At 36.9% G+C, this 23,570-nt stretch overlaps 1 protein-coding gene across 6 annotated transcripts in view; it reads right to left on the reverse strand.

The window, feature by feature from the left end:
• Window positions 1-23,570, reverse strand: part of OSBPL1A (oxysterol binding protein like 1A) — a 210,087-nt gene that overhangs the window by 7,321 nt on the left and 179,196 nt on the right. For all 6 annotated transcript variants that reach the window (XM_033087174.1, XM_033087172.1, XM_033087171.1 and 3 more), the window contains 7 exons: window positions 23,072-23,147; window positions 8,263-8,397; window positions 7,303-7,400; window positions 5,970-6,152; window positions 3,361-3,468; window positions 2,416-2,505; window positions 2,061-2,187 (listed from right to left, as the gene is read on the reverse strand). In XM_033087174.1, coding sequence (XP_032943065.1) covers window positions 2,061-2,187; window positions 2,416-2,505; window positions 3,361-3,468; window positions 5,970-6,152; window positions 7,303-7,400; window positions 8,263-8,397; window positions 23,072-23,147 — 817 coding nt within the window. The remainder of the gene's footprint in view (window positions 1-2,060; window positions 2,188-2,415; window positions 2,506-3,360; window positions 3,469-5,969; window positions 6,153-7,302; window positions 7,401-8,262; window positions 8,398-23,071; window positions 23,148-23,570) is intronic.

Consider the following 23,570-nt stretch of genomic DNA (forward strand, 5'->3'; position numbering starts at 1 on the left):
TATAAGAACTTCAAGCAAAGGTTAAATTCTTGGAGCAGTTAGCTAAATTATCAATGACACAAAACTAGCAGGGATCCCAGAAGCACGTGATTAAACAAGAATTTTAAAAGATGACAGGCTAAATAGGAAACTAACATTTTTTTTTTGGCTGCCCCTCATAGGCCAGAGCTATGCTAGGAGCTCTCTCTGTATTTAGTCCTTACATAATAAATCTATGAGGATATATTATTACCAGTTTATCTATAAAGGCTTTAAGCCTTTGGAAGGTGAATACCCCCAATGTCAGACTAGAACGACTACATGAGACACTTTCAGTGAATACGTAGTTTGAAAAACAGCACAGGGAGGCAACACTTGATGATGACAAATTTCCCGTGGCATTTGACTATGCTCAGGGACATCAGAAATATGGTAGCTAGATGCACGCAAGAAGGAGAGACTAGACAAGGAGTGAATGTGTGGAAATAATTTCTGTCTCCAAGGTGTAAGGCCACTTTTCTACAAAGACTGACCAAGGATTTATGAGACACGAGAAAAATTTTCTGCAATTCCGCCAATGTCCTTTGCTGTCCTCGACCCCACCTCTGTAACAGGAGGGTGGATGACGTGTGTGTTGGTGAAGTTGTGTTTGCCAAGTTGCCTTGTACTGGCTGGAGGTGCTGCCGAGGAATTTGTGTCAGGGCTCCCAGAATCCTGGATTATTTCCTTCTCCAGCCCCATCAGTTTCATAACAGCTGCAGAGAGGTGTCAGTGCACCTCCCAGAAGGAAGGAAAAGCAGGTAGGATGTGAGCAGGAGAGCAAAATTGTGCACAGATAGATGAAGGGAAATAGAAAGAAGGAAAAAAGCCAAGGCCCCCGGAAAGTAGTACGCTCTGGTCATTTAATAAAATTCTTTTCACCGCAGGACCATAGTTAACTTGATTTACAAAGAAAGTTACTCATAAATACACCTTCTGTTTTTGAGGAAGATTAGGGCTTTTGCATGCGGAAGAACTACCCAAAGAGCCCCAGAGACTACAATTCGGAAGGTCTGTGCTAAGTCTGGGAGCCTGCAAGCTCTCCGATGATGTCCAGGTTGCTAGTCCACCGACATACTTTGAAAAGAAAGGACGTTAGCCATCTTTACTGTGAGCTGATGCTATTCAGAGCCCTTTACCTTCATCCACTCATTTGACAAGCAGGTCCTATAATTATCTCCATCTTACAAAGGAAGGCACTGGGGCAGAAAGGAGGTGCCAAGTCTGCGTAAGGGTGTATGGTGCAGAAATGGTGGAAACAGGATTCTAACCCAGAGTGTGTGCTATGAACCATGATACCAGTCACTGGAAAGGGATCAGTCCTCAAATATTTCCTGTCCAAACAGGTGCAATCTTTCTTTAGCTCTCAGCTCTCCTGCCTGGAGGAAAGGGACAGGAGTCTGCTGAACGTTAGAGCCTCCTTGGGACTCTGCGACAAGAAGCTATGTGCCTCACATGCGAGAAGTACCATCAGGACATTAACTGTCCCATGAGGAAGAAAGTTTAATAACAGAAGGACAGCAGTCCAGGAATGACTCCCTTAGCGATGTGTTTTAGCTTCAGTGATTTAGAGATAAGGGAGAGGCCACAAAAATGCTGATAAGCATGAAAATGTAGGCGATACTTTGGGAGGAAATTTTAAATATTCAACTGATCTCAACTTCTAATGCATATGAACAGAAAGGAAGAAAAGAAAATTTGTCTGAGGTAGACTCCAACTTTCCAAAGGTATGAATTCAATCAAAGTTATGTGAATTCAAACAACTGCACACAATTACAAAACCGGCACACACCCATACTTTATATAAGATTATGCCAAACATTTGCTACTAAGGCAGATTATCTGTTCCTTAGAAAGATTCAAGGATGTATCAGTTATACCTCAATAAAAAAAAAAAGATTCAAAGAGAAAAATTACATGCATTAGCAACAAGAAAAAAAAAAAGGTCAAACTGTGACCCAATAATTGGCCACCACCAAAAGGACCAGTACAAATTTAAGAGTCCAATGATTCCTTCAATACCACCTCACAAGATGTTCACCTGTTTGCTGTTCTTCTTCTCTTCAGTATTTTTCTTATCGTTTTTTTTGTAAGCATCAAAAGTGGCAGGGTCAATACTGTATAAACATTCAGTCCACTTCCCATACAGGGCACAGAGCTTCCTTTTGCTGTCAAAAGAAACTGATGTTTAGCGAACAATTAAACCAGTGTTTTGAGTATTATAAAGATGCTTATGAATCAGATTCTTTGAAAGAACAGATATTTCCTGGTAGAAAAAAGACTTTTTTTTTAACTTATTGAAAGGCTTGTTTCCTAGGTTATGGCAGATTTTAATACTAACATTTTATTTAGTGAACGATACCTATACTATTCAAGATTTAAAATGGATATTTTACCTTTTATCTTGAATGTAGCCTTCAACTTTGTGTAATTCCTTACCAAAAAGGCCACATGGCTTAAAATTCAGCACACACTTGTCCCCAGTCCTGTGAAGGAGATATGAAGGTCAGATTACCATTCAACGTGATAGAAGTAGTAGGGAATAATGACTATACTCACCTTTTTAGCAACAGTTGCTGTTTACACACTTTTTAACACATGTCAGATTCCACACAGAGGTTATCATGATTAATCCTTGTTTAGTACTGGGCCCATCATAAAGAAAAGGTGAGCAGGATTCATAAAGAATAAGTTGCTATGGAATGAATGTTTGTGCCCCCGCCCCAAATTCATAGGTTGATGTGGTAATCCCCAAAGTGAAGGCGTTCGGAGGTTATCAGGTCGTGAGAGTGGAGCCCCGGTGAATAGGATTAGTGCCAGTAAAAGAAGAGACACGAGAGCTGATCTCTCTCCCTGCCATGTAAGGATACAATGCCAACCAAGAACAGGCTTCATCGGACATCAAATCTGCTGACCCACTGATCTGGGATTTCCCAGCCTCCAGAACTGGGAGAAATAAACTGCTGCTCTTTAATCCAGTTTGTGACACTCTGTTACAACAGCCCGAGCTAACACACTTGCCTAAGGTCACAAAGTAGGATTTGAACCCAACTCTTTACAACTTTTATGTTCCTCTTGTCCCACTCTCCAGTGTGCATAATATGAACTAAACAATATAAGCAAAATGAGCTGAGGTTGGAATTAAAATTCACAGAGGCTGGGAAAGCTCAGTGTTCACCTAATCAGGAACTTTAATGAACTCTGTGTCTATTTATTTAACAGCTACATTGCCTGCACTTAATTTATCATCAGGCTCTTCTGGAGCTTTTTTTAAAAAATGAAGTCCACTGATACCGTATGACGACCATTACAGAGATAGATAAGGACCCTGAGTGTCTTACTTGTGATTAGTGATTTCCACGTTGCCGTACTGCTCAATCCAGAGCTTACCAACAATGATATTATGCACACAGCAGGTAGGATTTGTCCACGTATATGCTTCATTGTGTCTAAAAAACAAAAATAAAACCAAAATGCACAAAAATAAGTGAGAAGTGTTATCTTGTTTACAAAGTGCATTTGTCTCAAATGACATTACTCAGGATAACAAATCAGAGTTCTGGAGATAACTAGCTCTACTGGTGTTAACGCAGAGTAAAACAGCTATCTCCTGACCACTCTTACTGCTTCTTAAAAGGATGCAAAAGCTTAAGGAAAAAAACTCTACACTTCCACCAAATGCCAAATAAACTATGTAAATAATCACCTTAAGAATTCAAAAGTGAGGTGAAAATACATAGAAAAGTAAAATTAAATTAGAGGTAGAAAATAAAAATGAAGGCCTATTAGTATTTAGCACTTTCCAGAGGAAATACTTTCCAGCTCACTAAACGGAAAAGTCACATATGTGAATAAGCTCGAATTTTGCCTATCCTTTGCTTTTTGAAAATATCTGCTTTATATGTTCATACATTTATCCTTAGATACATGTTTTTTAAATTTATTTTTAATTACATACGGTGAAATTCACCTTTGTTGGTATACAGTTCTATGAGTTTAATCACGTAGAGATCTGCATAACCGCCACCACAACCAGAATATAGAACAATTCTATCACCCTTCACAAAATTCACTCATGCTGCCCCTCCCATCCCTAATCCCTATTTCATCCCTACTCCCTAAATAACTCATCTATTCTCCATTGCAACAGATTTGCCTTTTCCAGGATGCCATAAAAATAAGATATACTATGTAACTTTTTGAGATTAGCTTCTTCAATTTGTATAATGCCTTTTACATTCTATGTATCAATAATTTGTTCTTTCTTATTTCTGAGTAGTATTCCACTGTACGGATGTACCATAGTTTAACCATTCACTCATTGAAGGGTATTTTAGAGTGCATTCAGTTTTTGGTGATTACGTGTAACAGTACCATAAACATTTGTGTACAGGTTGTTGTGTGAACATCAGTTTTCATTTCTCTAGAGTAAATACCTAGAAGTGGACCTGCCGAGTCACAGAGTAAATATATGGTTAACCTTATAAGAAATTGCCAACTATTCTCCAGAGTGACTGTACATTTGAATGTAGACTCTTAAAATCCTCTTAAAATCTTCTGGAGCATATTGATGGTTTGTTTTGTCTTGTTTTAGCAGGTGATTATAGTTTCAGGCCATAAGTCCTGACCCACTTTCTGTGGCCTCTGCTTTTAGTGTCAGTTTAATTTTCAAAGACTTTTCAGTGCTGTTCAGATCCATCCCTCAATAGCCATTTGGGGACCTGAGCACCAGTCCACACAGCAGCTCAGATCTCAAGGCCTCTGGTGTGCCATTTAGGGCCATTTCAAAGCATGAGCACAAGGAGAAGCTTAGGAATTCATACATAGCTTTACAGATCCCTTTCCTGAGCTTCCTCCTCTCTGTGGTTTTCCCCATACTCTCAGATACCAGAGGGGTTGGCTAGCAAGCTGGGGTTTTAGCCTCTCGGCTCTGTCTTGCATTTTTCACAACTGGGTCTTCCTCTGGGGCAAAGAGATGAGGAAAAAAAAGAGAAAAAAGTAACAGGGATTCTCCTCTCACTCTTTGGACCAAAGGGGCCCCTTTATCCAGCTCCTCTGGACAAGAAGAAAGACTTTTTCTGAATTTTAAGTACTTGTGTGGCTGCTGCTGTCACTACCATTACAGGTAATACACCCATGGGTCCTAGAGTTTGTTTTGGACGAGGCAGGGAGAGAAAAATCAAAAGGATTTCTCCCATTCTCTCTATCCTACAAGGGTATCTCTCCAGGTTCTCTAACTAAATAAAAAGGGTTTCTCTTGGAGCTTTTTCTGTCTGCCTCCACTGCCCCGTTCTGAGAGCCGGGCTGCTCTGACTCTAAGCCGAGAGACCTTGGGATGAGGGCGGGGTAAAACCAAGAAACTCACTGCTACATTGGTCGTCAGGTTTTTGGTTCTCTCCTGAATCGACCTGCTATTAATTACTTTTCAAAATCTTCAGATAGTTGTTTTATGTCTTCTATCCAGGTCTTTCGTTGTAATCAGTAGGAAAGATAGGCTAGAATGGGCTTATTAACTATCTTAAATAGAACTGAAACTGCCTTTGCATATCAGGCAAATCTTTTTTCTAATGGAAAAGAACTTCCAACTTACCTAATGTCCAAAATGTGCCACACAATTGTTATTTCAATATTTCTCAAAGTGAATTCATTTTGAAAGATGGTGGAACACAACATTACCACCATAATATATAGGCACCTTCTTTCCTAAAACTTGACATGGAGTGACAAACTCCATTCTGTCTTAAAATAGATCCAAACACCATTGTGAAACATCAAGTTATACTTTTAAAAACATACCTAGATTGATTAACAAGCTAATGCCATGTTTCTTAAGGTTTTTTACACGGAGGTAGAAAACTGACTTCATAAAGGCTGTTTCTTTATCTACAGTTTTTGAACAAGATCAGGTCTGTGTGCAAATGTATATACAAATGGCTTGATTCCAACTTACTCAAGAAGCTCCAAGGTAATGGTTCCTTTGGGTTCTGCTTCCACACTTTTCCCCCAGAACTTCAGTTTGGGATAGATTGAGCCATGAAAGATGAAATCATTGTTTAATCCTTCAGCATGAAACGCACTAATGGGTGGGTGATGGCTGACCTGCTCAGAGATGAGTCTGAAACCAAGGTCATCTCTTAAGATTAAAAAAAAAAAAAAAGCAACACTGTGATTAATTCTTATTAGGAAATGTGTACCTTATTGTCATTTCATTAAAAAAGCTATATAAGTAAATAATTCTTTATCATCCTGGAAGAATAACAATATATGAGAAACTGTACAAACGCAATTCAAACTGCTAAATCCAATGTTATTATAATTCTAGTTACTTGAACACATTAAAATAAAGAACACACATATGAATTTGGGTGAGTTGCACGAATTGACTGATAATACTAGCCATGTAAATTTAAAACTTATTCCATTTATATTAAGATAGAGGAATTTAGTGTGTCCATTTTCAAACATCCTAGGGAATAAATGAAAACAAAACTTGTGCAGAGAAGAGGAAGATTCATTCAGAAAAACTAAAGCCAAATGAATTCCCTAATTATGTGTAAACAAGAAGCAGGTTACAGCAGACAAACAGAACTGCAGATGTAGGTGCATGTACTGCCTTTATGACAACAGTATAAATTTATACTAATATGTTATGTGATTATTAAAAAAATCCAATCATGTCTTATGAGCTATGTAAGAAGAAAGGAAGACAATGAATCCAAAATGATTAGGAATACTGAAAGCTTCATAATTAGGTTTTTGAAAAATTAAATTTATTGGGGGGGACAATGGTTAGTAAAATTATATAGGTTTCAAGTATACATTTCTATACCACATCATCTATATATTGCATTGTATATTCACCATCCAGAGTCAGTTCTTCTTTCATCACCATATATTTCACCCCCTTTACCCTCTTCCAGGACCCCCCTTCCCCCTTATCCTCTAGTAACCACTAAACTATTGTCTGTGTCTATGAGTGTTTGTATCTTTCTTTGTCTTGTTCATTTGTTGCTTTCAGTTTTATATCCCACATATGAGTGATGTCATACAGTTCTTGAGTAATTACTTTTTATAATGGTACATTTTATGTATGTTTCAATATTTTTGACATAGTCCCTAAAGCAATAAGTATCATAGAAACAAAAGTCAAAATGGTTAACTTGATCCAGTCATACAAAATTGTTGTTGATAATGCTCAAAATAGGTTTTTTCTCTTTCATTTGAAAATCTATATAAATCATGCAAATTCAACTATTCATCTGGCATAGAGGGAAAGATCTCACCGAACTAATTCGTAAGTCTCTCCCAGAAGCGGGTTGAAAGGCTTTCCAGTGCGTTCCCACTGAGAAGCAACAGCAGATACAGCAAATGCAGCTACACACTGTGGAACGGAGAATTAGAAGTTAAAAACAGCTCAGCTTGCTACGCATTCTTTCAGGAACTGAAAGTTTGCTGAAGATAGTAATTTACAAAATTATTTTGAGGAGTTTAATTGCTTTGGATTTTTAATATGGATCTAGCAACTTAATATGCAGACATAAATATTCAGAATGAAAATTACTGAGTCTATTCCTATAGCGTCCTTCCCAACTGTGTTTTTTGTAACTCTAAAAAGTGCTACAAAATCTCTCAAGCCCAAAATTACTTTCAATTCCTTTAACATTTCTAAAAAGTACAACACTTTTAGGTAGGGGAGAAAAGAAAGAACAACTTGGTGTCAAGCCCAATGAAGATGGGAAAACTGATTCATATTAAATGAAAAGACAGAAAGCTTCCATTTAGAATGTTCTTGCTTTGTGTGAAGCAGAACAATGTACCTACTATACTCTGCCTGAGTCTGCTCCATCCATATATATCACATAAACATCTTCTATTCAAAAGAAAATTAAAAAGTGCAACTCCTGTTGTCTTGTTGTAATCTATAGGTGTGTGTGCGTGTATATACATATATAAGCATAAATGTACATATTTTTGTATGTATGTGTGCATTCATTCCTTCTTGGAAACACTGGGAAAGTCTGAAAGAAGAAAGACTGAATTTTTTCCCCAACACAATGAATGCTACTTTGTAAAATGAAGACTCAGGAACACAGAGGACACTCCAAACATTCTGGCTATGTTTTAATAACATTTCCCAACCCCACATTGGACTTAACACTAATTCGGTGTCAGTGTGTTTGGGATAGGAGTGGTAAAGAAGTTTCTAAGACTTAAACCTTTTCTAGTACTTGCTTGACACATACCTGCATCCTTTCCACGGGATCAGAAAATGAACTGGCCTTGTGGATGAGGTATGTATGCTCCATATATTCAGTGAGTCGCTGTAGGAAGCTCAAAGGCTCATTAAATATGACTGGCATCGTAATCTTGGATAGTTCCTATTTAACAAAATGAAAACCATTATGTCCGATCTACACAACATACTTGTCTGCTGCTATCTTTATATAACATGAACCTGGAAAGGAAGTAACAGAAATAGCAACCCATGAAATTAATTAGTATCAGTTCAATTTCACAAATCTTTCCAGAGTACCTAACAGTATGGAGTACATTGTTCTAGATCTTGAAGGAAACACAAAGATGACGCAAACATTCTCCTTGGCTTCAAGGAGCTCACCATCTAGTGCTGAGCACAAGGCGATGACTATTACTAACTCGGCCTCAGATCTGAATTAGCAAGTGGGATATAAAGGTGCTGAGGCACACAAAGCAACAATCTCCACAATGGACTAGGGATCAACCACATACACTATCTTTATGGATAATTTTCCAAGAAAAATTTCAGACTGTTTTTAACTGACAACACTGAGACTTTCTGAACACCAATCTACCATAAATTGTGGACGAGGGTACTAGAAGACTACTGTGTATTTTGCAGAATAGATTTTAAATTCTGTCTGCCTGAATGACACAATGACAGACTTCCAAAAAGAATTTAATGATTGGGCAGGGGGTCTCTGACCTGAATTGCAACCTTGCAACTCTGTTTACCATATGCCACCAGCAAGCAACAGCACCATGAGGTCCTTTGAAAAATTCATTAGGTAACAAACTTATCCTGGTATTTTTCTCATGATCTTCCCAACCTCCCACTTACCATTATTTACTTTTCCCTTGGGAATCGGATCTCTCATGAAACTTGCTGACTTAAAGTCAAATGGTCAGGTGAACACTGCAAGGTGCCATCCAGGTTGAATGCTACCTGTCCCAGCTCTGATGCTTTCCCCCTAAATATCCACATTCTTACTGATCTGCCCAATTAAAAATAATGCAACCTTCCCAAAACTACAGTTGGAGCACACTTAAAAAAAAATCATTACCACAAAATACTCCAGAACAAAGACATGTAGCAACTCAACCTAATTAAAAGAAATGTAGTGTACTGCTGCTGCCTCAATGAGAAGACCAAGGAAGATAAAATCTATAAAGAGATAAAGAAAAGAAGGTTCAACTATATATACCCTAAGATCTCATTAAATCTGGAAATTCAGTGTTGGGGAGAAGTAAAAAAAACTGGAACTTATTTGTTAGGAAAAAAACCAATAGACGAATATATACTCTCAATGAAAAATATAATAATACAGAAATAAAACCATGAAAACGCTCCTCTCCCCAGAGGCAAAGCCCTATCACCATTTTGGGAGACAGCTGTGTATTTACACACACGATGTGTATTCACATACACACATATATTATTGATTTTTTTAAATGCATGGGATCTGCTCTATATATTGACCCATGACTTGCTCTTTTCACTTTTACTGTGTTGTGGAGGTCTTACACACATGTACATACATCACTGAATCTGTCAAGTTCTTTGTGATTGCTGGATATAATATAATGGTAAGACCAGAGAACCAGACTGATTTCCACTTACGGCTTCTCATCTACTAGCTATGTGATTATGGCCAAGTTAAACTCTGCCAGTTTCCTCATCAATAACATGGCACTAATGTAATAGTATCTACCACAAAGCATTGTTATAAGATCAATACTTACAAAACACTTAGAACAGTTCTGGGCACATTACTGGGCATATAGCATTCATGGTAAATGCTATATGTGTTTGTTAAAAAAAAAAAAAGAGTCTAGGTATAGATATACCATGAATTATTTAATCATATATCTTTTAGAACATGGCTAAATATGGCTTTATTGTAGATTTCTCTAAGTGGAATTTCTGGGTTAAATGTCTACTCATTTAAAATTTTTTATGGTGACTACCAAGTTAAATGTCTTCCAAAATGGTTTACCAATTTATACTCCCACCAATGCTGCAAGAGAGCCAGATCTTTTAATGTCAAAGAAAGGGCACTACTTCTAATCTGTTCATTTGGTCATGTTCACTCTTTCTTCACAGATATTTAACTGAAGAATATTCTAATACTGTAAATGGTGGTAGCTGAATCACTTATAACTAGTATGAAGATAAAAGACATTAAAATGTTAAAAATATTTAAAGTATTAAGAATAACTATAACAATACTTTGTTAATATGTATACAATGTAACAAAATGTAAGTTATGACATCAGAAACATTAAATGCAGGGAATGTAAAAAGTAGAGCTTTTATATGCATTCGAAGTTGTTATCAGCTTAAAATACTGTTATAAATTTAAGATATTTTATGTAAGCCTCATGAAGCACTAGCAGAAATCAAAAATCTATCATAGATACATAAAATATAAAGAGAAAGGAATCAAAGCATACTGCCAGAGGAAACCAGAAATCACAAAGGAAGAAAGTAAGAGGGGAACAAAAGAACCAAGTAATTACAAAATTCCAGGAAAAAAAAAATTCAAATGTCAACAGTAAGTCCATACCTATTAGTAATTACTTTACATATAAATAGACTAAATTCTCCTATCAAAAGACACAGAGTGACTGAATGGATTAAAAAAAACGAAAACAAAAACAGACAAACAAAAAAACCCAAGACCTAACCATATATTGCCCACAAGAGACTCACTTCAGCTTTAAGGGCACACAAAGACCAAAAGTGAAGGGTTGGAAAAAGTATTCCATGCAAATGGAAACCAAAAGCAAGCAGGAGTAGCTATATTTACATCAGACAAAAAAGACTTTAAGCCAAAAACTAACAAGACAGGTCATTATATAATGATAAAGTGGTCAATTCATCAAGAAGATATAACAATTATAAATATTTATGCACCTGATATAGGAGCATCTAAATATATAAAGCAAATATTAATAGATCTGAAGGGAGAAATAAACAGCAAAATACTAGTATTAGAGAACCGCAACACCCACTGTCAACAATGGATAGATCATCCAAACAGAAAATCAGTAAAGAAACACTGGATTTAAATGACACCTTTGGATTTAAATGACACCTTAGACCAGACAGACCTGATAGACATACACAGAACATCCCATACAAAAGCAGCAAAATACACGTTCTTCTCAAATACACATGAAACATTTTCCAAAATAGATCATACATCAGGCCACAAAACAAGTCTTAAAATTTTAAGAAGACTGAAATCATATCAAGCATCTTTTCTGACCACAATGATATGAAATCAGAATTAAATTACAAGAAGAAAACTGGGAAATTCACAAATATGTAAAGATTAAACAACACGCTACTGAACAACCAATGGGTCAAAGGAGAAATCAAAAGAGAAATCAAAATATATCTTGAGGCAAATGAAAATGGAAATACAACATAACAAAACTTATAGGATACAGCAAAAGCAGTTCTAAGAGGAAAGTTCATAGCAATAAACATCTAATTAAGAACCAAGAAAAATTTCAAATACTCAGCCTAACTTTACACCTCAAGGAACTAGAAAAAGAAGGACAAACTACACCCAAAGTTAGTAGAAGGAAGGAAATAAACATCAGAGTAGAAATAAATGAAATAGAGACTAAAAAGACAATAGGACAGATCAATGAAACTGAGAACTGGTTTTTTGAAAAGATAAACAAGATAGACAAACCTTTAGGTACACTCACAAACAAAAAAAGAAGACTCAAATAAATGAAATTATAAATGAAAGAGCAGACACACAAGTAACAAAACGCTCCCAAAAAATAGAAAAGGAGGGAAGATTCCTCAGTTTATGAGGCCAGCATTTCCCTAATACCAAAATCAGATAAGAACACAAGAAAATTATAGGCCAACATCCCCGATGAATACACATGCAAAAATCCTCAACAAAATATTAGCGAACTGAATTCAATAGTACATTAAAAGGATTGATCATATATCACATTCAAGTGGGATTGATTCTAGGGATGCAAGGATGGTACAAGACCCTCAAATCAATCAATATGACATGCCACATTAACAAAAAGATAAAAATCATATGACCATTTCAATAGATGCAAAAAAAGCATTTGACAAAATTCAACATCTTTTCATAAAAATTTTCAATAAACTGGATAAAGAGGGAACATACCTCAACATAATAAAAGCCACATAAGACAAGCGCACAGTTAACATCATACTCAAGGGAGAAAAGCCAAACACTCTTCCTTTAAGATCAGAAACAAGACAAGGTTGCCCACTCTCACCACTTTTATTCAATGTAGTCCTGAAAGATCTAGTCAGAGTAATTAATTAGGCAAGAAAAAGAAATAAAAGGCATCCAGATTGGAAAGAAAGAAATAAAACTTTCACTATTTGCAGGTGAGATATTATATACAGAAAACCCTAGAGACTCCATCAAAAAACTGTTAGAACTAATAAATGAATTCGATGAAGTTGCAAGATACAAAATCAATATGTAAAAATCTGTTGCATTCCTATACAATAACAAATTATCAGACAGACAAATAAAGAAAATAATCCCATTTACAATAGCATCAAAAAATACTTACTTTTGAATAAATTCAAAATACTTTTGAATAAATAGGAGGTGAAAAATCTAAACACTAGAAACTATAAAATACTAACGAAAGAAACTGCAGAATACATAAATATATGGAAAGATATTCTGTGCTCATAGGTTGGAAAAATTAATATTGTTAAAATGTCCATATTACCCAAAGCAATTTATAGATTCAATACAATCCCTATCAAAATTTCAATGACATTTTTCACAGAAATAGGAAAAAAATCCCTAAAATTTGTATAAACTCCAAATAGCTAAAGCAACCTTGAGAAAAAACAAAGCTGGAGGTACCATATTTCCTAATTTCAAACTATATTACAAACCTATAATAATCAAAATAGTATGGTACTGGCATAAAAACAGACATATAGATGAATGAAACAGAACAGGGAGCACAGAAATAAACCCATGCATACATGGTCAATTAATTTTAGACAAAGGAGCCAAGAATATACAATGGGGAAAGAACAGTCTGTTCAATAAATGGTGTTGAGAAAACTGAACAGCCATATGCAAAAAAATGAAACTGGATCCTGATTTTATACCATACACAAAAATCAACTCAAAATGGATTTAAAGACCTCAACATAAGAATTGGAACCGTAAAACATCTAGAAGGAAACATATTAGTCTTGCTGATGATTTTTTTGGATCTGAGACCCAAAATAAAGACAACAAAATAAAAAACTAGAGGTATTACATCAAACAAAAAGCTTGTGCACAGCAAAGGAAATCAACAAAATGAGAAGGTAACCTAATGAATGGGAGAATATATTTGTAAATCATCTCTCTGATAAGGGGTTAATATCCAAAATATATAAAGGACAGAAAAACAAATAATCCTATTAAAAAGTGGGCAGAGGAATTGAATAGACATCTATCTTTCCAAAGACATACAGAAGTACATAAAAAGATGCTCAGCATCACTAATTATCAGGGAAATGCAAATCAAAACCACAATAAGATATCATCTCATACCTGTTAGAATAGCTATTATCAAAAAGACTAGATAAATGCTGTCAAGGATGTGGAGAAAAGGGAACCCTTGTTCATTACTGTTGGAAATGGAAACTGGTACAGTCACTAGGGAAGACTGTACAGAGTTTCCAGCAAGCCCATTTTTTGGCTATACATCCAAAGGAAATGAAACCATTATCTCAAAGAAGTATCCGGACTCCCATGTTCACTGCAGCATTATTTACAATATCCAAGGTATGGAAACGACCTCAGTGTCCATCAACGGAAGAATGAATCAAGAAAGTGGGGTGTGTGTGTGTACACACAATGTAATATTTATCTGTATTAAAAAAGAAGGAATTCCTGCCATTTGCGACAACATGGATGAACATGGAGGGCATTTACGCTAAGTGAAAGGAGCCAGACAGAGAAAGGCAAATACTGCATGGTATCACTTATATATGGAACCTGAAAAAAGAAGTCCAAGTCGTAGAAACAGAGTAGAAAGGTGGTTGCCAGGGGCTGGGAGTAGGAGAAATAGGAAGAAGTTGTAAGGGTACAAATCTTCAGTTACAAGATAAGTGAGGTCTGGCGATCTGTGTCATGTGGCGATTATAGGTAACACTGTGTTGTATAAATGAAATGTGCTAAGAGAGTAGAATTTAAATGTTATATCAAAAAAACGGGGGTAGAGGTAAGTATGTGAGGTGATGGATGTGAATATGTTAATTAACTTGATAGGGAATTCTTTCACAATGTATACATATATCCAATCATTTTGATGTATACTTTGAATATCTTACAATTTTGTCAATCATTCATCAAAACAACCAAACAACCAATCTCATCTATTCTAAAGCAACCTTGCAGTATGGAATATGCAGATAGAAATACAATTGTTTCAAAACATCTTTCTTTAAAAATTTCATCAAGCACCTACTGTGTTTCCCTGAAAATAAGACCTAGTCAGACCATGAGCTCTAATGTGTCCTTTGGAGCAAAAATTAATATAGGACCTGATCTTATTTTAATATAAGACCCGGTCTTATATAACATAAGACCGGGTCTTATATTAATTTTTGCTCCAAAAGACGCATTAGAGCTGATGGTCTGGCTAGGTCTTATTTTCAGGGAAACACGGTATTCCCACTGCCCAGAGTTTATTCCTAATGGGCATTTATCACAATGCACTGCATTTTCCTACCGCCTTCCCTGGAATACAAGCTCCTTGAAGTCAAAACCCTCTTGTTTAAGACTCCCAATAGTTCACACAGTGAAATGTGAAAAAAGCAGATTATAAAGCAACATGTTCAAAAAAATTCTAATTTTATAAAAAACATGTCTTAAAGACATAAAAACAAATATTAGAAAGTCATAGCACCAAAAAGTTAACAGTTGCTGTCTCTAGGAGTTGGCAGTATAGGTAATCTTAATTATCTTCATGTTTTTCTGTCTTTTCCAAATTTCTTAAAATGAACATCTATCAATCTTCCAGTTAGGGATAAAACAAGAGATATTATTTTGAAACCTAACACTTTCAGCCTGGCAAAAGGAAAGAATGAGAAAGCTAATAACCTTGCATCACAGAAATGGGACCACCTTACAACACAGTTGTACACACATTCATTATGCAAATCATAAAATGTACAAGAGAAAAGCAAAGTGTTAAGTAGCATAATAGAAAAAGTGGAGCAACAAAATATGCTCGGGCTAGTCCAGTCCTAAGTTCTAGGGACAGTAAAGCATTATGGTTAAAAGAATGAATCCTGAGAACAGAAAGCAGAACGGTGGTTGCCAGCGGCGAGGGGATAGGGAATTAGTGTTTAATGGATACAGAGTTCAATTCTGCAAGATGAAAAGAGTCTGTGGGCGACAGTGGTGATGGCATTACAACAATGTGAATGGACTTAACGCCACTTAACTGTACAGTTAAAAACGGATAAGATAGTAAATTTTATGTCACATGTATTTTACCACATTTTTTTTTTTTTTAAAGAAAAAGGACTGGGCTCTGAGATCAAATGTCCCTCACTTGCTTGTGTGGCCACGAGTAAGTCGCTCACCTCTGTTTTATATGAAGATTAATTAATTCATATAAAACACTTAGAACAGTGCCAGGCATAAGTTAAGTGAGCAATAAATGTTAGTTATCTTCATTAATTATTAATAATACATGCAAGAGTTCCAAGTTCTCCAAGACTGCATAGAGGCAAGGAGGTTTCAAAGGCTGGGCTACTTTGCCCTGTCACCTGGGCAGCTGAGCTATAAAAATACTACTTAGACGGCAGCATAGCTTTCGAGTTCTGACCTTAAAAGGGGAGGGAGGGGGGGAAAGGACATCTGCTCTACCCAGAGTCCCAGCTGGCTGTCCTATCCAACCACCAAGACCACAGGAGTTCACTGCAGTGGTGACATGAGCCTATTCCTTGAGTAGTATGGATCAGCTCTCTTCTGTATTCTGTATTTCACGTTGTTGCACACAATAGCAGGGTGAGGTTTATTATAAAGGAATTTAAAGGATTTATTCGTTAAAGGAATGAAGATCTTTACCTGTAAGTTTGAGTCTGGATTTCCGCCCCCACCCCATAAACACCATTACAAGGACCATACAATGCTGAGGAAATAAGAGACGTGCTGGGGGTGACATGGCATTTTATCCCTTCCCTAATTATGGAAGATCGGATGGGAATCCTGGCCTAGGGACTTAAATCTTTCAACTCTAAGCAACTCTGTGTGTGTTACTATTTCTCCTCATATATCTCCCCGGGAAAATCGGACGTGAGTAGAATGGGACAGGAAAGTGTCTACTAGCCATTGGCTCCTCAACACTAGTTGGCTAGACAGTACATGAGTTAGCAAGACAATGAAGAGCGCAGCGTAAATTCTGGAGACCAAGGCATGAAGGACCAAGTTTTATCATCAATTCAATGGGTAGATTATTTTTTTAATCATTTGAGAAGCTCCTAAAAATCTAAAAGATTCTTTAAATTCATTTTTGAAATTTAGAGTAATTTAAACAACTTTCTTCTTCTTTTAGTAACTCAGAATGGAAACCTTCAAGAAAATATAAAGGCATACATCTGGGCAAAATGAGTGGAAGGGAAAGAAAAAGACCTGAGAGAATATAAGCACAAACATCCCGACTGCCACAGAAACAACCTCCACCTCTCAGAAGAGTATCACATGCTATTTTAAAATATAACAACAGACTTGCCATTTTATTGCCTCTATTAGCCTGCAATTATTTTTAATAACCTTACACTTATTTTGTTAAAATCTACATTTCCTGGATATGGAATGAAAAACTCAACTAGGAAATGCATGGAGACACCATTTTTAGTTCCAATACAATGAAGTTTGGTATTACATTCTCTAGATATTACATACAACTAATTAGTATTATGTATATTTCAGTAATAGGAAAAGCACTAATGCACATTATGAAAGTCAAGTTTCAGGAAGACACATTAGCTAGAATGCTTTTATCACTGGGAGCTTCAGTCAGCTGGAAAATTAAATATTTATGCCAGGCAATTCGACCTTGTGACCCAGCTAAAAGCAAAGCTTAAATTTATCCATGCAAATGAATAGCAACCAATGATGAAACTGAAAAAACTCTTAATTGCAATTGCTTATCAGCCGATAAACTAAGACAAAAAAAGAGAGCATTATACAAACAACTAGAAGACAAAGGCCAAGTCTGATGTCAACAGAAATGGAAAGTAGTTTATATATGTAAACTCTAGCATCCTAATGCCCAAATGTGCAAATATTTAAGATGTGGCTTATGAGCAGAAACGCAACTTAGGTCGTAGGGTAGATCTGCCTGTTCTGCAGCCAGCCTGCGGGCAGTGTCCGCACCGAGGTGCATGACCCAAGTACTAAGTGGGTTTCTAGGCTCTTCAAGTGCTGGCAGCAGTCTTCGCTCTGTCCCTTGGATATTTATTCTGGAGGATGAAGTTGGCAATGAATTCTTTCTCCACCACATCCTTACTGCCCACAACTACCACTGATGTAAAAAGTCATCCTTCTTACATTTAAGGGCCTCGGAGAGTCAAAGGTGTCTCCCATCTTGTGCTACTCGGTCTGCTCCCTCTCCACAAGACGTCTACATCAGTTTATCACTGTCTAAGAAGTTCTTGCTATCTGAATACCAACGGATTATGTCCAAAGCAGTCACACTAAGACATCACAAGACAGCCCTCCTGGGACCGCTCTGAATGAGCAGTCTGAAAAAAGCCTGCTGCCCTCACGCCTTCTGCTATTAGTTACACCACGGTTCCTCAACCCACACAGACCAGCCCAGGGCGAGCAGGGGGATGAGTGGAAGACACACACCCAGAAATGAAGGAACTATGGAGCAGGAAAGGAATGTTTGTTTGTATGTGCACTGAACCTATGGCGCTATGGGCACCTTGGTGCAACCAATGGCAAAAACAGGGAGGAAAAGCTATGAGGAAAAAGAGAATGAATAGTGTATTCCTTTTTTATTCTTCCTGTCTAGTAGCTGAGTCTTTTCAGAGTTGGGAGGCCGTGCCAGCCCTCTCCTGGAGGCATTTAACTGAAGGCTGGGTATCCGCTAGCTGGGAATATAAAAGGACAAGTGATGCTGGAAATCTTCACACTGCATTCACTCAAGGTACACAAAGACTGTCCAGCCATTCCCAGGCCGGAGTGCCTTACGGGAATCCACGTCCGGATGTTCAACCTCCACACGTGCCCTTACCCATAAGAACTGACAGGTCCAAGAATGCACCTGCATTGAAGATGTCATGCTAGTCCTCTTTTCCCACTTCTCTGTTTACAATCAGCCTTCTGCTACTTATTATTTTAAAAAAGATATACTTTGTACCATCCTGAATTATAGTATAGTATTCTTTCCCTGAAGCGTAAAAATCTTCAGGGCACCAAATGAAGGTAGGTTTAGAAATACAGTACTGGCATCAGTGGAGCCTCTTTTAATTAAGGCACAATTAATCTGCGTGACTTTCCCTGTTTCAGTTAAGGGAACGGCCTTCCGTTAAATGGCCTTCCAGCCATCTGATTTTGGGCATACAGTTGGGAAAAGGTCAAAGAATTAAATGACATTGCTAGATAAAAACAGAGAACTCCTACTCCCATCTGTCTATTAATATGAGCAAGGTTTCTTAATCCTTGAATCTATTAAAAAATAAGAACATACTTGTTACTGAAAATCCTGTCTCATTCTAGTGGTAGGTGGTATTCATTTTCAGATACCTAAACCCAACTGAAACAATCAATTTTACAAATAACATTTTACCTTTTATGTTAATATTTTCATAAATTTTGTGATATTTGTTAGTTTGACCATTCGATTACTAATATTTTTAACAATAAGTTGGTGCAAAGAATGTTTTAGTACTAAAGTCTTATAGTCACAGGACATAAATTTAAACTTAATTTTTATATGTGTTTTTGTGATAGCAAAGTATGATAAGGTAATCCATAAAAGACCTTCAAAGATAAAACATTAAGTTAGGATAATATTCTATATGAAATATGGAATGAAAATATGTGTTAAAGGAGCAAATGGAATTATAAACTTTTTAATTCTTAAAGAACAGCTTGCTCTTGTATCCAAATTTCTATGGTATTTGGTTCCACTGGGAAACTTTTAAAAGAGTGATACAACATTTTCATTTTAAAGAGCCAGTATTTATAATATATCAGACCTTCTTCATCTCTTATAATAACTCAACATAAGATTCTACAACCCTAAAATATTTAGCAAAAACAGGGTCGGCACTTACACGGCCCAGGCACAAGTGCCTACTCAAATTTTGCATCTAGGTGCCTTGCTCGTCTCACCATCGTGCTGGCCCTGGTTTCCAAAGTCACTAAGTATGAACACCCCGTGACCTAACTTCTGGGTGAGTCCTGATGAGAAATCCTAAAGGGATGGGACTGATTAGGAGGAAGAAAACAGGGAAAGCATAGGACAATGGGATTATGGGATTAGAGTCCTTCAACAAAAAGACAACAGGAGTAAGGAAATAAGAAACAAAGTTTTCAAACTACTAACCAGTTTCCATGTTAATTCTGAGCTGGGAGTCTATTTGATAAAAGCTTCAATCACAGAGAGATTAGGATTAAATTCCAGCTATGTAAGGTATTCTTTTTACGTAGCATAATCCAAGATTTGGTAACATAATCCTGCCCAACACAGACTGAGAGGAAAAAGGAAGGGTGTCATTAATTTTGGAAATCTTTTTAGGAAAAAAAGCACAGCACAATGTGTATGTATTTGGCAATGGAGGACATGGCGGCCAGTGAGACTGGCTGGAGAAGGTGCTGCTGAGCACCGAGGTCCAGGATGACAAACGCCTGGAGAAGACATTCTGACTTTCCTTCCTGATTAAGACAAAATGACACCTACACCATACCTGGCAGATAAGCATCTATCGAGTTATTAAACACCATGTGTTTTGAATAATAATGATACTATGCCATCAAACTATATCATCATAAAGGAGAGGGGTTAATTTTAGAAAAAGTTGGGACTGGACCCCAGTTCCATGTATAACTGTGAGGTTTTGGCCTGCAGGAGGCTCACACTCCCCACTCTGATCTGGCACGCTCCTCACGTTGACAGAGATGTCTTGAAAAGCTATGGTTCAATACCCAATTCCCTCCACTACTTTTAAGACTTCTTATGAAAATACGAAACTAGGAATCGAAGCTAAGGCAAGAGATAGCTGAAAGGTCTGCACAACACTCTGTAACTAAGAGTTGCCCACACAGAAAGGACCTGAAGTGAAGTGTATAGATTATTAACACTAATAGAAAAGTGCGATGGAGGATTTTTAAAAGTGATTCCACTGTGAATTTAAGTGCAATTAAAACTATGGGCACTATTATTTTCCAAGTTTTGACCTACTTTCTTTTGGGGTGGGTGGAAGGAGGCAGATGTTGGAAGTGTCAATACCAAAAATTATTTTTAAAAATTTACTCTAATTTTCATTTGCTTTCAAGATACTCTGTACTTTAAATTTCTTCTGTTGCCCAGCATTTACACCTTTTGATTGTGTGTTTCTCCTGTCTATGAGAAGAGATCCTATGACAGAGAGTGTCCAAAGAATATTTCCAAATGTTAGATGATTCCGTTTCAATCCACATTAATAAATATTCTTCCAGAATGATAGCCTCTTATAAAACCTCAGCAGAGAACACTTTCCAAAAATATTACTTCCCCTGCAGCTCTCTGTGTGATTTTATTCACTCAGTGCTATAGATATGCTTCAAAATATTCCATGGTGCCCTTTCAACCCAAACAGCTCTGCTTTTAATAGCTTTATTTAATTATGATTCAGCATAGCATTTATTTGCACAAACAGTTCTGCACCTAAAAAGTAAAAACATTCTTCTAGAGAAAGGCGTATTTTTCAAAGAATGACAGGTATGATCCAACATAACATGATTTCCCATCATTCAAAAGAATGGCTAGTCTCCATTTGGACAGAATACTTGCTCTAGACGTAAACTAGAGAGATTGTAGGTAACTAGTCTGAACAAGCTCATGACACCACCACTAAATCTGACACCCAGTGAGATAAGAGATGGTAGGAGATAGACTCAAGCAAGTACTTTCCACAATGGCCCAAAAGACTAAACCACATCTGAGGTTTCTGCACAAACTCTGTCAACAAAATAACCCTGGACTGATTGATATAGTACCAATTCTACAGTAATGGTGGGTTTCATTCATTAGCAGGTTGTAAAACCAATTTAATGAGCTGAAATCACCATGAATTCAACATAACAGAAAATATCATTTGTTGTAACGATGAGTATTCTTTGGTGAAACTGGTTTTAATTTAAGCATACATACATATTTGCATCCGTGATCACAATGGTGAATATGTTTACTAAGGGTCTGAACAATACTGACTCTGTATAATGTGAATAAATATTAATTTTTGTCCTGAAAATTTCAGTTCCAAAGGGACAAAAATGTATAATTAACATCTTATTTAAGAACATATACATTTGGTTTGTCCTGATGAATCCTAATGGCAATAGGAGTAGAGCCCTAGGCCTTCCGATTCTCAGATGTTATCAGCTGTTAATAATAACACAGAGCTCTAACACACCACAGACTATCCCAGACACTTTACAAAAACGATCTTATTAATTGCTCAATATACCTACAAGGAACAAATTATTCTCCTAATTTTACCCAGGAGGAAACGCTACTCAGTGAGGTACTGCAACTTGCGCAGGGTCTCACAGACAGGAAGTGGCAGGGCTGGGATAAATCACACCTCATCCAGCTACAGAGCTTAGCTGAATGGCCTCCACACAGTAGGATCAGAAAATATCTGTCTTAAATGAGTGCTTCGGGGATTAGTTCCTGGGAAATCACATTTAGGAAGTCTCAGATGACATTACCCCAAGCAGAGAACAGGGACATGAGAAAAATGCCAAAGTGGGCACATCACCAGTTGAAAGGATTTCAAGCACCAGAGTGAAAATGTGTAGAGTGACTATACTTCTCAGCGCGGGAAACCTCTTGGAATACTCCCAGCTGCACACTAGAATGCAAAATTTACAAAGGTAACATCCAGGCAGACTCTTTAGCAGCTCAGGACTCATGTTTTTAAATTTTCATCATTCTAGTTGGTCAAAGGTCATGCTAGAGGAATTGACAGGACTTTACTCAAAATTCTAGCCTGACTGACGTCAGGACGGTGAGGTGGGCTGCTATTTTAAAGGGAATCCAAGAATTTACATAATAATAAATTTTGCCCTCCCCCCAAAAATCAGATCCACCTGCACAACTAAACAGAGACATATTCCAAATATACCATGTTCCTAATGTACCACACTTACAAATTCAAGCTGCAGAAATTTGTTTGTGCACAGAAGTCTAAGTGAAATTATAGTCTATACCGTAGGGAGTCTGATCTCTCTCAAGAAATCTCTGGGTAATTCTATGGGGCAACAAAAATGAAGTTTGACAACAGGAAAAGAGCATTTTCTTTTCCTATTTTCTTACAATGAAAAGTCACATGAAAGCCACACTAAATGGCATAAAGCGTGGTTCAAATTCTGTCAGGAAAACCGAATATAAGATTTTTTCCAATTTCTGATTCTCAAAAGTTTCCATTAACATTGCTTTGCACCATTCTTATGCCAACATTAAGATTCCCATCCAAAGGATATACGAAACACATATCTGCTTAATGTTATATTACAGAATTAATAGTTAATTTACCATTCCAATACATTTTCTCAGGATGCTCCAGATACTGAAGTCATTTCTGGAAAACATAGGGGAGGGCAAGCTTGTTCTGAAAAAAGAAAAGAAAAAGAAAGATTTAAGTTTAATGTCATTGACATTGGGAAGGAAAAAATATTGTCACTAATACAAGAGCCACAGACCTACATGCATATACCTTCAAAATGTGCATCACAGATAAGGTAAAACAGAGTCAATCTGGGGTTGTAATCCTGTTCACTGCTATTTTTGCCCCTGGAAAGTTTGACAGCAGACCAGCTGGCCCTATGTTGTCAGTATTGTTCTCATTTGAATTCTCCCAGGTCTCCTCGGTTGGTGTCTAGCTGTTTGGAGCACCTCAGAGGGACGCTGTCATTTCATCTGCTGGCATATCTGACCCCGTTGTTCGGTTCAAGACACACCTGCCATATTCTGATACTTAATATTTTACTCTGGCTGTTAAATAATGTAAACAAAATACCATCACAGAGCCCAG

Source organism: Rhinolophus ferrumequinum, chromosome 19 (assembly GCF_004115265.2).
Source record: "Rhinolophus ferrumequinum isolate MPI-CBG mRhiFer1 chromosome 19, mRhiFer1_v1.p, whole genome shotgun sequence".
In the NCBI taxonomy this organism is placed as follows: Eukaryota; Metazoa; Chordata; class Mammalia; order Chiroptera; family Rhinolophidae; genus Rhinolophus; species Rhinolophus ferrumequinum.